The following is an 18184-nucleotide window of genomic DNA, read 5'->3' on the forward strand; positions in this document are numbered from 1 at the left end:
AGTACCGGTTCGTGCCATGAACCAGTACTAATGCCTCAAACCCCATTAGTACCGGTTCGTGGCACGAACCGGGACTAAAAGTCTAACCCTTTAGTCCTGGTTGGTGCCACGAACCGGGACTAATGGGCATCGCACCCTTTAGTCCCGGTTCGTGGCACCAACCGGGACTAAAAGGTCCAGACGAACCGGGACAAATGGCCCACGTGGCCCCTGGGCGCACGAACCGGGACTAATGCCCTCATTAGTCCCGGTTCTAGACTGAAGCGGGACTAATGGGCTAACCCGGGGTGGACCAAAGCCCTCTTTTCTACTAGTGGCATGTGGACCCACATGTCAGCCACTACAAAGTTAGGTGACTTGGTGTGCTCACATGCCAGCCTCTACAAAGTTAGATGACTTAAGTTAGAGGATCTCTGTCACCTGAGCACCTTGCTTTTCTAGAAAGATAATTCCTACTCACTAAGATGAAGTGCCACCTCAAAATGTAATTCATTGGGCCAAAGTAAATTACCACCGTCAGAACAAGTGTTGAAGCGCCGTTGTCGCCGCTCCATTACCGGAGCCGGCTTGATCTTATCGATGATAGCCAGGAAGTCTTCATGCACGTGCTCCTGAGGACCAGAGCCATGGAGCAGCAGTCGTTGTCCTTGAACTCTTGAATAGATATGAAACAACATACATCAAATCTCACCATTGCGCACGTACGACGATTAACCCTAACCTCGCTGCACCAAGGAGACGACTAGAATCTACGCTAAAGTTTCCTCGACTACTTCTAGATGGATGAACTCGAGGAGGATCGGAGTCCGAAAGACAAACTCTGAGAAGACAAACTTGTAGAAGAAGCACCACCATCAGCCTGAGCATTGCACCTGCGAGGTCTAATAAACCCTAACCTACACTACCAGCCAGAGTGAAGGCAACGGGATTTCCCCTCCTTCACTGGCCGCTGGAGCGGTAGGCAGAGAGGAGACGAATCCATGGGGTCGCCCACAAAGTTTGGAGTGGAGAATTCATCCTGGCCGCCGAGGAAAAGAAGGGAGAGAAACTTAAATGAAAATTCAACTTTAATTCTGTATAAACTTAACGCACACCATCTAATTAGGAACAAAGAACAGCAAAGAGACCGGGTCTAAAGTGACGTCCCATTCTAGTAGAGAGAAAAATAAAAACGAACAACTATAATCGAGTGATTGGGCCGGAATGGATGTGAGAGTCACAACCGCTTTTAATAATTTATATACAAACGACGTGTGGGCTAATTATTTAATTCCCTGGTGTAATGAAGCATGTAAATGGAATGCTAATAATTTCATTCATGGAAGAAATCGTCAACTATGTAATAATAATGGCTTTTAACAGAATCTGGTCTATTAAAACGATGATAAGGCATCTCAAACACAATAAAGTTTACATCGAGATTCCCAGAGCACCAAACGAGCACCGTCGCTGCTAGAACAAGCGGCTGCCGTCGCTCCTACATGGGAGCCGTCTCACCTTGTCGATGACAGGCTGGAAGCCTTCGTGAATAGGAGCACAGTCGTCGCAGTTAGACGGTTGATTTGGTCTAATAATTTGGCAACGAATCTCGCCATCATACGTACAGCAAAAGATTCTACTCCCTCTGTTCGGAGTTACTTGTCACAACTAAAATACATCTAGATACATTCATTTCTTCGACGAGTAATTTCGAAACGGAGGGAGTAATAAATTAATAACCGATTAATGAATGGAAAGAAAACGGCGTGAATAATTGCGTGCGGTGCGGCCTCCTCGCAGGATATGCGGGCACAATCAATAATTCTGGGCGGCAGATGAATGCAAGCAGCAGGGGAACAAGTTTGATTTGATTCATTCATGGAGATGGAATAATGGAATCATGGCGTGGACACGTAGGTACGTTTAGTGTGGACACGAGAAGACGAGGGATGATGGATCGGCCATGTGTCAGCGTGCATGTCATGCAACGTATGTCTACTCATACTGGGCCTGGCCACGCGGCGTGCCTGCACTGGACACAAACGCACTAACGTGCCGGAATCATCTCAACCAAAAATATGTATATAAACTCGTTTATTAGTCCTTTGTGGCTTATCTGTCTGCACACACAAAAAAAAAATATCATTTCAAGAAAAGGAGGCACACAAGACAGAACGAAAGAAAGAAAGAAAGATTTTTGTAGTACAAAATCGATCGATCGATCGATCGATCGATCAATCAATCAATCTTGTTTGAGTTTCCGGCGCCGGGTGGTGAAATCATCGTCTCCTATCTATCTCCTCAATCCTTGCTTTGGTTTGGGTTGGTTGGTTGATTGGTTGGTTGGTTGGGTGATTGTCATCTGAGGCTGAGGGGGAGGAGACGAGACACCGACACCATTGAGGGGGTAGCTACCGGCCAGGCTCTCGCTTTCTTGGATTGGACGGCTTCTTCGTCGTCGTCGTCTTCTCCTCCTCCTCCTATTTGTTCCCTCATTTGCTCCGTTGCTCCATTGCTGCTGCTGCTGCCGGCTCCATCTCCTTCTCTCTCGCAGTCGCCGGCGGCAATCCTGGCTGGCTCTACCTCTACCTCTACCCGTAATATAGTATAGCCCACACCGGACTTCTTCTTCTTCTTCTTCTTCTTCTTCTTCTTCTTCTTCTTCTTCCTCTGCTGCTGTTGCTCCACCGGCTGCTGGCTGCCGGCGACGGCTTCCGTCCCATTCTGTTCCACTTGTGATTTTGGAGGCGAGCAAGCATGGCGCGCTCCTGCTAACTATAGCTGCAAAGGCTGAGTAAGTTCCCCTCTGCCGCGCACCATAACATTTTGATTCTTGTTTACAACCATCTAATCTGCTAACCTTCTTATATTTTGGGACGGAGGGAGTAGTATGTACATGCAAGGACGGGTTAACCAAAATTCATCGCTTTTTTTTTTTGTCGCTCTGGAACAGAAAAATAATGAGATTCCCTCTTAATTTTGGGGATTCCCCTTTTACCTCCTCTGTCTCCATACCATACGTACACTCTGAATGAATATGATGAACATTCCTCAAATTCAGAGGACAGGCATAGCCGATTAATTCATTCGTATCATCGATAACTCTTTTCATATATCGTCATCTTCCAGATTACAAAAGCTTGGAGGGGGCAGGCAGGAAATTCAGAGATCGTACTACACCATTCTTCAGCCTGCTAACTGACTGACACACAAGGGGGCATCTGAGCTTCGTTTCAGAAATTTGGCCATGAATAACAATACGCTCATCATCACCACCACCACCACCAGCACTATTACTACTAGAAGGTATGTGTGTCTGTCATCTCCTTCTCCCTCATAATCCTGCATCCCTAGTAGCCTAGTACTCTATCTTTGGTTCTGAGGCGATAATATACATGCATCTGTATCTGGCAGGGAGGGCAGCGTCGACGGTACACCGAACCGTGTCCATTTCCTGCTGCCGGCGTACCAGGCCACCGCCAAGCATGCCGACGACTCTGACGGTGCCGCTGAGTCCACCGGCGCCGAGGAGGGTGATGCCGTCTGGGTACCGCCAGAGCCGGCCAACAACGATGATGATGATACCAACCATTTGGGTGCACACACAAATGATGATGATGACGACGACGATGATGATGAATGGCATGATGGTATCAGTTGGGGGCAGCCGAGCTCCAGCGACTCTGAACCCAGCCCGAGTCCTAGCCCCAGGGAGGAGCGGCACACCGGGATGCTCAAGGCCATGGACAGGCAGCTCAAGATGCTCACCACCCGGTTCCTAGCGTCCGCCGGCATCTCCTTGCCCCGGGAAGACGACGGCGGCGAAAGCTGGCTCGACATCGTAACCGCCCTATCCTGGGAGGCTGCTCTGCTCATCAAGCCTGACGGCAAAGCCGGAAGTGAAATGGACCCTGGGTCTTATATCAAGGTCAAGCGCATCGCCTCCGGCACCCGGCGACAGTGGTAACAAACATATACCTGTCTCCTACTTACAAGCCATATATGTATGCTGATCGACACCAGATCATCATCGCGGCAATAGAGTGTTCTGATGGAGCTGTTTATGTCATGTTTGCAGTGAGGTTATCAACGGGTTGGTCTTCAGGAAGTATGCAGCTCACAAGCACATGCCCACCAAGTGCCACAACCCCAAGCTGCTGCTGCTCGGAGGCACCCTCGGGGACTCCGATGTCGGCCTCTCATCATTTGATTCCATGGGACAGGTTTGAACTACATATATATATGATTTTTCTTCAAATACTGAATCCGTATTTCCACTGTATTTTTTTTGTATGTCAGAGATGATTTTTGTATCTTCTTTACCAGGAAAAGGACCATTTGGAAAAGGCTATCAGCCTAGTGATGGAGAAATGTGCTCCAGATGTCATCCTGGTGGAGAAAACAGTTTCGCGGGACATACAGGAGCTTCTACTGAACCAAGGTGTCACTCTGGTGCTCGATATGAAGCTCGACCGGTTGCAGAGAATTGCTCGCTGCTCTGGATCTCCTACAGTCTCTGTTTTAGACATCATGACCACGACGAAGCTGAAGCAGTGCGACTACTTCCACATCGAAAAGGTCACGGAGGAGCATAACGGTGGTGAGGGCGGGAAGCGGCCGTTGAAAACGTTGATGTTCTTGGAAGGGTTTCCCAGGCCGTTGGGATGCACGGTAAGCGCGCTTTGTCTATCGTATATAAGATTTCATTCAGTGTCAAAAGATATATATAAGATTCATTCATGTTGAATCTATTTCATGAAGCCGTTATAAATTTTGCTTTCTGCAGATATTATTGCGAGGAGCAAATAGCGACGAACTGAAGAAAGTCAAGCAAGTCATACTCCACACAGTGTTTGCCGCGTACCACCTGGTTCTTGAGGCATCCTTCTTTGAAGATCAGAGGGTATTCTTGAACGATGCAAATGCTCCAAACTCTGTTGGTATGAACGAAGGGCCATCATTTCCTGTCAGTCATACAGAGACTGATGTCAGCTGTAACAAATCACTGGAGCATAGTTCTGATGCAGAGACAAGTACTGCTCATTCTGAAAATCCAGATGCCTTACACTCACCGACGGATGGCTGCTCGAGTGAGCTCATGGAGGGTACAAGTAGAACCATCCATTCAAATCATGCACTTCCTTCTGAAAAGATGCTAGTATCATCAGTCTCGGGGTCACTGAGAGGATTCATCGATAAATTCCGCCGTCAGAACATTTATCTACCTGTCACTTCTCAAGAGACAGCTGATAACCAGAAAGAAGGAACACCTGAGCTCAATCAAGAAGTACCAAGTGAAGGTCTTCATGCTGTGGTAATGACAGATGGTTCCGGTGAGTACACGGACAGTTTAAAAGATTTCCAGAAACAAACAGATAAACAAATGATACATGACCAATTGTCAGTTGCATTTGAAAATGGGGAGCAACACAACACCCCTTACAGTGAAGAGAAAACCTTACACATTGACGAGGCTGACGACGTGTTGGATTCTCAGAGCATACTGATTTTGATGTCTAGCCAATGCATCGCTAAACAGGTCATTTGTGAGCAGAGTCATCTGTCCCGGATAAATTACTATGGAAATTTTGATGTCTCCTTAGGACGATATTTGCAAGACATTTTGCAGAATCAGGTAATGCTGTTGTTATACTATCCCTCTTATGTTGAGCAATCTAGATAATATTTTTCATGGATAATTAATTTTCACTGGTAATCTCCTTCTACTTTTGTTTTCTTTTTGTACATGACTCTTTTAATATAAAAGAATCAGTAGGGATCCTTTGTTACTGTTTACTCAAAAAAAAGATGATTTATTGTTTTACATTATGCTCTCTGGGCTATCCCTGTCAGCTGCACAAATTTGGTACTTACAACTGCTCATGATTCCTGAATATTTATTTGTGGCAGAACCTAAGCTGTTTCTCATGCGGAGAGCCTCCGGAGGCTCACATGTACTCTTACACCCACCGCGACGGTAATCTGACCGTTCTTGTGAAGCGTTTGCTGCCTGAGCATCGCTTGTCCGGTGAAGCCAAAGGAAAAATTTGGATGTGGACTAGATGCCTAAGATGTGAGCAGGAAAGCGGGATATCCAAATCATCTCGAAGAGTGATGATGTCGGCCGAGGCACGGAATCTCTCGTTCGGGAAGTTCCTTGAACTCAGCTTTTCAAGCCACTCTGCTGATAGAAGGCTGTCAGTATGTGGACACTCGGTGAACAGGGACTGCTTGCGCTTTTTTGGGTATGCAGCATTTTATTTGAAATGATTCAAGAAGTTGTTTTCTGTTTGTTGTTAATTTTTTTCTTGCAAAAAATATATATTGATATTTTTCTTCCTTTTGGTTTGGGATCTGTCAACTTCAGGCTGGGCTCCAAAGTTGCAATGTTTCAGTATTCATCGGTCGAAATATACAACGCTTGCAAGCCACAGCAAACCCTCGAGTTCCATAATCCCAGCACGCACGAGTTGTTCGAGCAGCAGGGGAGAAATGTATGTACAGTTTTCATTTGGTTCTTTAATTTCATTTCATGGTCACCTTACATACCAACCTTCTGAATTCATTCTAATGCCTCCGTCGTGTTCGTTTAGGTTCTTGCCAGAGGAGTTACCATTTTCACTGAAGTTGAAAGCATAATAGAGGACATGAAGAATCAGTTTCCCGAGGTGGTGATCAACTGCGGCGCCTTCCTTCCCGTTAAAGAGTTTTCTCAACTCGAAGAGATGTTGGTTAAAGAGAAGGCCGAGTTTGTGGTAAACCGCATGCCCCTTTTTCTGTTACTTTAATTTAATGAAGTTACTCATGATTTCGGGTAATCGTTATTTCTCTGATTGTCCATTGATAATTTGACATCATCATGCAGGATTTTCTCATGAAGGCTTTTGATCGGCATGGCGTGTCTATGTCCTCGGTGCACGAGATTCTTGATGTGAATTGGCTCTATCAGGACCTTCTGCTTGGACAGTATGTCTGGGACCGTCGGCTGCATGGACTTCTACTTTGTAAATCTGCTGGAAAAGAAAGAATGAGTAACAGCATGAAGAAGGTGACTATTGAACTTACTCATGACCGGACGGCAACCGGAGCCGAGGCCGATGATATCGCCGAGGGCACCAGCAGCCAACTATCATTGGAGAATGGATCTATTGAGCCAGTGAACAGACATTCATCAGCAGTGACTGACGAAGCCCATCAGGATAGGCATTATGAAAAGCAAGATAGCGCAAAGATGTCACCGTCCGGAACATCAGATAGATTGGATGCTCAGGGGCAGAGAAATGGTCCAATTTTACAACGTACGATGTCCTTTAAGCAAGGTATTCAACAATTCAGAGTTTCAGAATGGGAGGACAGGGAGAGATGGGTCTGGAGTCCCCTTAGTGAGTTAAGATTGGCTTACAGGAAGGAGCTTCAGGCTGGATGCTTGGACAAATTTGAGCTTGTTAACCGCTTTTCGCCATCTCATTTACCACCCTTGCACAAACAATCTGCTGAAGAGGCGCCCTCTCCGCGGTTCGTCGTTGGTCCCGGTGGCAATGTCTTGTCTGTATCAGAGGATGAGATATCCAGCATAGTCTCCCGTGCTCTCGCCATATCCGAGGACCGTCGCCACCTACTGGATTCTATTGTCGAGAGTCATGCATCGGACACTCCTAGCATGTTATCCGAATGTTCCTCTTCCGCCTCTTCATCATCCTGGTCATCCGAATCTTCAGATTCTGAAGCAGGCTTTTTGTCCGACGAACTGTACAACTACGACAGCTCGCTCCTATCATCCTCTCTCCATCCGGAGATATCTGTCAATGGGAAAGCAAATCTCAAAGGAAAATATTCAGTTATATGTGTGCACGCTAATCAGTTTTACACTCTTAGACAGAAATGCTGCCCATCTGAGCTTGCATACATCGCTTCCATAAGCCGATGCAAGAAATGGAACGCGCAAGGCGGAAAGAGCAAGGCTTTCTTTGCGAAAACAATGGATGGCAGGTTCATCGTCAAGCAAATACAAAAGACGGAGTTCGAGTCTTTCATAGAATTTGCCCCTGATTACTTTAAGCATGTTTACCACTCTCTCGACACCGGGAGCCAAACCTGCCTTGCCAAAATTCTAGGCATCTATCAGGTATTTTACATCAATATATGGAGCACAATTTCCAAAAAAAATTCTTCTTCTGATGTGCATGTGTTTTTACAGTGTGAGTGTCCCTATTTCAGGTTAAGCAGATAAGGCATGGCAAGGAAGTGAAGATTGATCTGATGGTGATGGAAAATCTCCTCTTTGGACATAATGTGTCACGGATATACGATCTTAAAGGTGCGGTTTTCTCTCGATACATAGCCGACTCGAGTGACCCTCACACTGTCTACTTGGATCAAAACTTTGTCGAGGACATGCGTGTTTCTCCAATCTATATTGGCGGGAGAACGAAACATCTCTTGCAGCGGGCAATCTGGAACGATACATCTTTCCTCACGGTATGCATCTACTTCACTTTTTAACCCACAGGTAAATTAGCCAAGTTTCTATCAGAATATGGTTTAACAAAACAAAATTATTACGCTCGCTTGCAGTCAGTTAATGTTATGGACTACTCTCTACTTGTGGGAGTCAACGAACAAAACCATGAGTTTGTACTTGGCATCATCGACTACCTGAGGCAGTACACTTGGGACAAGCAACTGGAGACATGGGCGAAGACTTCTCTCGTGGTGCCAAAGAATGAGTCGCCGACAGTAATTTCACCCAGGGAGTACAAGAAAAGGTTCAGGAAGTTCATGGCCAAATATTTCCTGACGGTCCCAGATGATTGGACCACCGCAAAGAAGAGTTCAGGGACCTGTAAATATTGTACTCGCGGCAACTGTAACTTGTCGAAGATCGACAGCCAGAAGCCTCATCATCAAACCGAGACATGCTCTATCCAGTGATGAACTGCCCTCGCCGTTATGGGGTTCATCTTCCAGCCTATTTTTAGCCATTTTGCAAGCAGTGTACATATGAGGGGTGTATGTATTCACTTGTAAAGTTATCCAAAATTTGCACCTTTTAGGCAAACTTTTGGGGGAAGTGAGGTCCAAAATACATGTACCACTAAGTTTTATTGTTGTAAAATTCACAATCAGTAAAGTGAAATCACATACTTCGTAGATAATTCGTTTAATTCTTTACATTCCTGCATAACTAAACATGGGAAGTGGCTTAACCTTTATGTTCCTAGTTCTTTTTTCCAATCAGATAAAATATGCAACATAAAGACAATGTGCAACAGAATTTCGATGCAAAGATGACTCGTATCATAATGCCATTAATTTTCATACCAGCAGTTTAAGGTCTAAACATATGGCAGCAAAACAAGAAAACAGAAGCACCATCCTAATCGCACAAATTGTCCGGGGGGGATTTGACTAAGTAGATAACTAGCAACCCTATGAGAACTAGTGACTGAACAAACCCTCTCAGTTTGCCAGAGTACAACATATGCAGCTTCACAAGAAAGTGTTGCCCCCCTACCATTTTACCGGTCTCCCTCAACTCAGCATCTGTGTGCGCCAAACTGTAGTGTACCGACAACCGCTGAAATGAACGGCTCTTGAATATGGGAGTATTGCCTTGCTAGACCTTATCTTCCTTGTCGCCTACAAGGGGGAGCATCTCCACCCGACTTCTCGGCGAGTTCGTTCCTTGGCTCCCTAGGGGGGCAGCAGCCTGCTGTTGGGAGATGAGATGCCTCACATACCCATAGAAAGTACAGCCGACGAGCGTGATTGCACATCCAATTGCATTCATTGGGGAGATCGGGTTCCGGAAGATCAACCACGAGACCAAGACCGCAACAGCAACCTAGAGGGAAGAAAGCATAATCCAGAATGGTGTTACCATGAGCTTGATGTTCAGGACTGGAAACAGAGTAGAAACTGGAGGGAAGAAATCATAGCCCAGAATGGTCTTACTTTAAGGTTGCCAGCAACATTGAAGGTCACTGCCGTGGTTGAATGGATCACGTAGAAGATGGAGAAGTTGAGGCAAAACGCAAGCACCCCTGAGCCTAGGATGATAATCAGCGAAGAAAAGACAGCGTCGTGCGTGTAGAACCAGTCGATTACGCCACCTCCTTCAAGCAACATTGCTGGTAGAGCCAATATCATGGTGGCAAAGGGTGCCATGTAGTACACTGTGTTAATGCTGTAGAAACAGAGAATACTTGATAAATCATCTGACCGAGGCAAGAACTTACAGGACTGAACCTGACCGGTAGCACTACAGTAAGAACTAGATCTTCTGATCCTCGAACTCAAAAAACAACTTATCCTTTTAGGAAGAAAGAAGATAAAATGTTTTAAACTTACGGATGCCAGACAACACCAGTTGCTAAAGCATCAGACATTACACAACGAGATGAGCATGTACCTGTCAAATTTGTATCCGTGGAGAAGGGACTCTGCCAAGATGGTCTTGGTAGACGTGGCGAGGCAGCCAATCATGGCAGCACAGAAACCAAAAATGTTGAAGCTGAGCTCTGTCATTGAGGTTAGGAGGATCCCCCCGACTATCGGGACCAGCGAAGCCCATATGCGCCACTCAAAGTGCTTGCTCCAAACCAACCACTGCAGAATAACTGCATCACACATAATCGTCAGATAAGTTGTTAATAGGCAGCAACACCACAACTCTACTGCTTCTTTGTGAACAGGAATAATACGGCAGTAAGAGCACAGAATGACTGTGCTGTACCTGTGGTTGCAGGGGTGAACGATTTGATAGTCTGCATGAAGGAGACCGGGATGTAGCGCAGGCTGACGTTCCCGAGCACGATGTTCATGCAGAACACGAAGGACATGGGGAAGATCCTCTTCCAGCGGTCCTCGGGCTCGACCTGAATCAGCGGCTTCGCCTTGAGCACATGGATCGCGACGTATGCCCCGATGGAAGAGCATATGAAGTGGACGCAGGACACCGTCAGGGGGAACTTGAAATCCAGCTTCTGCAGAAGAAGAAGAAGAAGAAAAGGGTTAATGCCATATCACCAAACAAACACACTGCTCTCTGAAAGGAGGCCATTGTTCTCGTGCCATATGGTTTATGCAGCGCAAATTAATCGTGTCATTCAGGACTAGTTCATTCCATTTTTTTCGCGGTGAGGATATGACGCTGTGAACCAAGAGCAAATCAAGTCCCAGTTACAGGTGCAAAACATTACTACTACTACTATGGATTTCATACAGGCGGGTGAGTGGGTGTGGTGAGCTGAAGTGCTGAAGGGGACAGCATCTCGAAATCAGAGTGAACCACTAGGCCCAGTGAATGAGCAGCAGAGGCAGCTCCCAGCCCAACGAATGTGCTCTTCTTGACTTGCTGTACTAGTAGTTGTCTGAATCTATGGAAACCGCGGAAAGGGCGGTCCTTTTTTACCCCATTGGGGCAAGGAGAGCCACGCGTTAGTGCCAATTGCTCCTCCTGCCCCTTGTGGGTGTGGCCGCCTCGCATTAGCACCAAATCAGGTCGGAGACCGCGGCGTGGTGGTGCGCTGGCCCGCAGATCCAAGCAATGGAGACGGCGGCCGGCGGCGAGATGAGATGCGAGATGGGGAGAGGGGGAGGGCATGGGGTGGGCACCTGGAAGATCCACTTGTTGATGATGATGACGGTGACGTTGAAGCCCCACCACTGGAGGATGGCGAGCACCGCGCGCATGCTGCCCAGCCCGCCGCCGGCCGCCGACTCCATCCCAATCCGGCTCCCGCGTGGGCTGGGGGCGAGCCGAAAGGTGGCCGGGAAAGACGCGGCCTTTCTCCTTCCCCCGGCCGCAGTTAGTAGCTGAACCAGCCCCGGCGGAGGAAGGCGGCGGCGGGAGGGGGGAGGGGGGAGAGGAAGGCAATAAGAAGGCCGAGTCCCGTCCGTCAGTGGAGTAGGAAGGGGAAGGAGGAGAGAGTAGGGAGTAGGGAGGAAGCTGCCGCTCTCGTCTGTCTTTGTCTTCGCTCTGAAATCTGAATCCAAATGGATCTCTCCTCTCCTCTCCTCCGTATACCTAAAATCCATTGATTGGTGGGTTGATTGAAAGATACAGTACCATGGAATACTTTTCTCCTTGTACCTTTTTAATTTATTTCCCGGTTATTAAGATATCTTTTTTATATAAATAAAAAATAAATAATTAACTTAAAATGTACTCCCTCAGTTCCTAAATATTTGTCTTTTTAGAGATTTCAAATGACTGCCACATACGGATGTATATAGACATATTTTAGAGTGTAGATCCACTCATTTTGCTCCACATGTAGTCACTTATTGAAATCTCTAGAAAGACAAATATTTAGGAACGGAGGGAGTAGCATCAAGTGGATACAACTCAGCACCATAAATAACTAGGATGAACAAGGCCGACAACAACTCACACACTTGAGAACAACAGAAAACGCCGGTCCATCCACAACAAAGTCGTATTGAGAGGTAAAATGAATTGCCGGTATTTTTCTGCGCAGTCTGTTTGTCGGAGAGATAAGGGGGGAACATGTGTTGATGATCTTCGGTTGGCCAAAATCTTTGGTGTTTTGGAGACGACATTGGAACCGAGCCAGAGATGCGATGACATGGTTGGCCGCGGGGTCACCATAGAAGAGGAGTCGGACCGGCAAGTGTCATAAGTGAGGGGTTGCCGGTGTGAAAGAAGAGGGGCGAGAGGGTAGAGGGGTGGTTGAAGATGTGTCGGCTCGTCTAGTGCGGAAGTGCAAGGTAGCGACACCGGCCATGGGTGGTGGTGAACGTGTCTGCAGAGGCAGGCGACGGGGAGAGGCGGGAGGTCGATGGTGACGGGTGACTAAGCTGACTTTCTTCTTCAGTTAACTAACCGAATAATAGGCAGTACAAAAAAATGTATACTCCCTCTGCTCATAAATATAAGATGTTTTATTTACTTTTATAAATGAAATGTATATAGCCATGTTTTAGTGTGTTTATCCACTCATCTCGACATGTATGTATTTTATACTGAAATTACTAGGTACACTCCTTCCGTGATACCATTTTCTCTTCGTCTCTCATTTGAAAAGGGAAGATGCCAAGGTGGAGTTGGTATATTCGTCGGCACCAACGAGCGAGTCGGTCTCACCACGGACAGTGGCAAGCAGAAAAAAGGCCCACTAGCATGGAAGCTTGCTTGTGCACAAGAAAGAAAGAAAGAAGCAGACAAACAAACAAAACGGGAGGATAGAAAAACAATGGTACCCTACTCTACTAGTACTACTTAATTAGGTTGCATTCGTTGCACTTAAAAGTGCCCAGGTCAAACTTGGAGAAGTATCAAAAGTTGCTTCGAGATCTAGACTTGGAAAAAAGGTTGTGTGACCACCACTAGCAAATGTATGCTGCTGGTCAAGCAAAGGTTGCTGCTTTAGCTCTCCTCCCGGCGCCCTTTTGCTGACCAATTTCTGACATGCTGCAAAATGACATATTTCTTCTTCAGATGAATAGAAAGGAAGAGGGAGCCTCAATCGGCGCGGCGACTGAGAAGCCTACTTCAGCTTTATAGCTGCCTAGCCTCCTTCACGCAAAGCTTATCTCCACACTCCTCCTATTCTACACCTTCACCAGACGCCGCACACACCCTAGTTGGCGATGAGCAAGAAGACGCGGCAGATCCAGCTCTGGATCGAGTTCTCGATGGCAAATCCAAATTTGGATCGAGTTCTTGCCGACGCCATGCTCTTCAGGCCTCCCCTCATCCATGGCTTCGTCCATCGCTAAACTGGAGCTGCTCTCCTTAGACGAGGAGGAGCAGAAACCGTCCCTCCTCCCCACGGCGACGGGCGATGAGTTTGCAACATAAATGCACGAGGCATTGCATTGGTCCCTAACCGGCTGAGGTCTGATGCCGCCTCTCCGTGCCACACCGCGGCATCCAAATCAAACGCTTCCACATGAAGGAGGAGGCACGGTCCCCAGGAGCATCTAGATGAGACACAACGTGAAGAAGAAGCCATCGATGCAGCCATTGGCAGTTCTCTATTCTCCCCACCATCAAGGAGGAGGAGACAGCCTGTCTAAGTTGTCCCCCGCCTAGTACCTCAGAGGCGCAGTGGCTACTCCTCGTCCAAGTGCAAACCAGGGAACGAAGCAATACGATGCGCAGGGCGGCGGTCACGAAGAGCCAGGCGACGCTGCCCTGGGTGCTCGCGAAGACTTGGGCCAATCGGACGCCCGTCGTTGGCGCCAACTCAATGGTCAGCACCTCAATGTGGGGCTGGTAGAGTCTAAGCGCGCCAGCTTCACCCTAGCCGCCGAAGATAAGTAGTGCAAGGCGCTAGAGGATGCGGCGGAGTGTCTGCGCCGCAATCGCACCACATCAGCCATACATAGATGCAACGACGCCTGGCAGGCCTTCTTCCCCTAGCACGACGACGATGGCGATGGTGTGGGCTACGGACCAAACGACGACATGGACAACGACGGATGTGTCGATGGCCTCATAGGCAATGCCTACGAGGTCACCTATCGGCACATCGTCCGGTTTTATTTTATTTAGTTTAAGTTTATATTGAACTTGTTTAAATGTTGTCCATTCGGCGATTGTATGTTTTCAGAACTTGCTTAAAACTCATGTTGGGTTGCATGTTTTCGGAACTTGCTTAAAACTCATGTTGGGTTGCATGTTTTCGAAGATTGTCCAAACTGTTCGACGGACAAATGGAAAAAGGGTCGGATTAAATTCAATAGGAAAAATGTGCCCGACTATTCATACCCAAATCTTGCAAACATAGTCGGATCGTCCAAAATTTGAATGTTGACATATAGTCAACTAGTTGTAGCAAAAATGTTATTCTAATAGTGCCAATAGAAGGTAAAAATGTTGTATTGCAAATATTAGACAAATGGTTGATCAAAAAATTTGAACAACCGATACAATCAAAGTGTTGGATTCACTATGATCTTTTAGTAAATGTAAAACATTTATTTGTCTCCGGTTATTTGACTTTTTAAAACAAATAGAAAAATGCATGGTCGGACTATATATTTTTGAAACATGTACATGTTTCTAACAGTTTATACTTAACATTTTACTTCATGATAACTCATGCTGTTGTAAAATATATTTTATTTTATTAATATGCACTATTTGATATACTATCCCAAATACTATATTTGGTATGTTAAGTGGAATGAGCGGTGTAGCACAATCATTCATATTAGGTAAATATTTGTCATATTATTTAAACAATTATTATTATAAATACATTTTTAACAGTAAATTGTAAAATTATTTATCAAATATTATTTTTCATCTAATTTGGGATGTTCAGGAAACTATGTTGTTAGGATGTATTTCAATACAAATCAAAATAAACAAATATAATAACAATATGTGCTTGTATGTCTCCTTGTAAATAAGACGTTAAGCTTAGTGGTGGATAAATAGATACATCTAGATTGCACGAAATGCAAACTAGTGTTCTATCTCCGATCTTCCACACTTGAATATCCGGGCATAATCTGCATTTTTTTGTATCAAAATCATGCAGTTTGTAGTATGCATGATTATTCAGAATTCAATGAATATCAGTGGTGTTCACTAGTCTTTTATATTGACTATTTCTTAAAAAACGCAACTTGCCTGAAATGTCTATCTATTCTGGAGCACAAGCAATTTGGTATCTCCTCAACTCATTCGATACCAATGTTGGATGCTGCCAAAAACAACCTCTAACCAACTAAGATTAGTGACTTCACTAACTAATTTAAAAAATCACACTATGCACAAAATATTATAGTTATTTGAGAAAAAGATCCAACTTTATTAACTAAGGAAGCAGAATACATTAGATCAAAGAAACTGACACACAATGAACAATAATGGGTTAGGACAAAACTAAAAGTTAAATAGAGGCTATTTGGAATAGCATCTTATGCTTTAATTATTTGCAGCTCGACGTCTCACCATGACTCTGGTGAAGATACCGCAGGAGACCAAACATACACAAGCTTGACTAACCTCAATGGTTTTGAATGCCGCATGAGTCTCCCATCCCCAATAGGTGAGAGCCTAGTATCATTGAATGTGTTGTACAGGCCGGGGGAGGGGAGGGGGGCAATTGCCCCCTTCCAGACCATGTTTCTTGGTAACCACTCATTGCGGCCATGAGTTGTCTCCTCACCAGTGCCGCACGCATGGCCAAGGACACCCTCCTCGACTGGCGCATTAGGTGGTCCTCCTTGCTGTCATCGAGGCCCAGCTCGTCCTTCCTCGTGGATTGGAGTAGGGTGTTTGATGAATTTTTGTACGCAATAAACTCAATTTATTTGTGTGGGCCGCGGTAGACCGGCATGGAAATAAATACGAGATATGTGTGGAAAAAATATAACTTTTATTTACCAAAGTGTTACCATATGACGGACGTGTGGGTCCCACGCATAGCTAAAAGTTATGAAAGAAATATTGTAGTCAACATTGGACTCAATTTGTAGAGTTCATCATGAAGAATAGAGTGGTGCAAAAAAGATTTAAGTTTAACATTTTTTTTGAGAGAAATAATTAATAAAAGAGAGAAATGCGTGCATGCATAAGCTTGTTTAGCTTACGTAATTGTACATGCATTCATCAACTAAGACATGCATGTAAGCTATATAGATAGATAGATAGGTTTAGGTTTTATTTTTCTTCTTCTTTCTTATTTTATTTCTATTCCCACTAAACCTCATGTACTCTCTCAACATATTGTAATTATTATGTTATAATTAATAAAGTTTCTTTTATTCACTTTGTAATATCACTTGGTATTACCGAATTATTCGTAATAAAGCTTGGATTCGTGTTTATCCTATCTCAGTTATTTAAAGGAATTTCCAATTCATAATGAACTGTACTTTTTCACTTAAGTCCTTGAGTGTAATTCTTATTCTTATTTGAATGGTGATCCAAAAGTCCAGAAATGAGCAAAGGTCGTGCCCAAATTTTGAATTGGTTCATGCCCTTGACCCTGCAACGTCCAACAAATCACAGAAATTTTTTCAAAGTCTGAAATCATGTTGCAGAAATGTAAAATCTGGCCCAGGAATAAATCGACATATGCAAAGGCAGAGGTGACTGAGATGGCTGGGGCTCTAACATCAATAGATTAGCAGCGGCGTGGAGCAGTATGTTTTCCGTGGAGGTCAAAGGGGTATGAAATAGATTAGGTCAAGGGTTGCACTTGCAGCGTGAGAGATTATTTGGGGTACGAGAGACATTAGGGCTGGCAGCGTGAGTGATTTCGTGTGGTTAGACGATTGTGATATTTTGTGTGGTGCTTTTATATATAGGGGTTTATAAGAGGTAGTTCGTAGTTTTTTACGCACTACAAAATAACACAATTTTTTTTCTTCATCATCGAAAAGAGAGAAAGGGAAACCCATAAGAGGATGAATGCACTATATATATGCTACCTGCTGGCATCTAATTAAACACTCAGCTCAAGTTCTTGAGTTCCATCACCATCCATTCCCAGGGCAACAGTTAACAGATACAACTATGAGTACATTACATGCATATTTCAACCATCTCACATCATCCTCAACATCAATGAATTTTGCAGTGTTCCTTTTGCAATGCAGCACACCACCAGCGTCACAATTACAAGTTAATAAGGCACACCAAAGCATGAGCACTTCTGCAGCCTTGCTTGCTTATATCTCGTCGTCATCTTCGTCCCAAGGGTTCTCTCTCTGGGAAGTCGCCGACCTACAGACGGAGAAGCTTCTACTGAGTGACATTCCCCAGGTTTTAGCTACATGTACAAGGAACAACCTATGGAAAATAGAATTGACAAATGCTAAGCATATTGTGATGTACGCCAAAGCGAGGAAAACCAAATGCTCTGGCTTAACAATTGCTTTCATGATATATGTATTTATCACTCCAAAAATCAACTTAGCAGGCTAAACTATGATAAAATCTTGCCCAGGAACTAAAATCTTGCCTATGGAAGGAAGGCAACTGAGATGGCTAGGGCTCTAACACCAGCAGATTAGCTGTCCATATTCCGTTCCATTCCATAATGTGTGCACAAACTTGACACAACATTCCATCTTTTCTTGAATTGCTTCCGAGGTAAGCTGATTGATAGGACTAAATGTTTGAGTTCCAACCAATATCCGATTTTAGAACCCTCCCACACCCAAGACACAACAAAAAAACCTCTTCCCGTCCTCACCTCACGCAAGAGGGACAAAGGTG

At 45.2% G+C, this 18184-nt stretch overlaps 2 protein-coding genes across 2 annotated transcripts; one reads left to right on the plus strand and one right to left on the minus strand.

Moving 5' to 3' along the window:
* The first annotated feature begins 2156 nt into the window (after positions 1 to 2156).
* Positions 2157 to 9129, plus strand: LOC119366638 (putative 1-phosphatidylinositol-3-phosphate 5-kinase FAB1D). Its single transcript, XM_037632403.1, has 12 exons — positions 2157 to 2773; positions 3109 to 3285; positions 3394 to 3942; positions 4058 to 4202; positions 4306 to 4650; positions 4766 to 5614; positions 5890 to 6224; positions 6347 to 6473; positions 6573 to 6734; positions 6845 to 8104; positions 8197 to 8457; positions 8554 to 9129. The coding sequence occupies exons 2-12, from the start codon at positions 3227 to 3229 to the stop codon at positions 8908 to 8910; spliced, it is 4449 nt and encodes a 1482-aa protein (XP_037488300.1). The 5' UTR covers positions 2157 to 2773; positions 3109 to 3226; the 3' UTR covers positions 8911 to 9129.
* A 124-nt stretch (positions 9130 to 9253) lies between these two features.
* On the minus strand, positions 9254 to 11926 carry LOC119366639 (UDP-galactose transporter 1-like). The gene is made up of 5 exons (XM_037632404.1): positions 11596 to 11926; positions 10715 to 10964; positions 10391 to 10598; positions 9934 to 10165; positions 9254 to 9823 (listed from the first exon to the last, which is right to left on the minus strand). The coding sequence occupies exons 1-5, from the start codon at positions 11704 to 11706 to the stop codon at positions 9596 to 9598; spliced, it is 1029 nt and encodes a 342-aa protein (XP_037488301.1). The 5' UTR covers positions 11707 to 11926; the 3' UTR covers positions 9254 to 9595.
* Positions 11927 to 18184: the final 6258 nt, after the last annotated feature.

The sequence above is a fragment of the Triticum dicoccoides genome, chromosome 2B, assembly GCF_002162155.2.
Source record: "Triticum dicoccoides isolate Atlit2015 ecotype Zavitan chromosome 2B, WEW_v2.0, whole genome shotgun sequence".
Lineage (NCBI taxonomy): Eukaryota > Viridiplantae > Streptophyta > Magnoliopsida > Poales > Poaceae > Triticum > Triticum dicoccoides.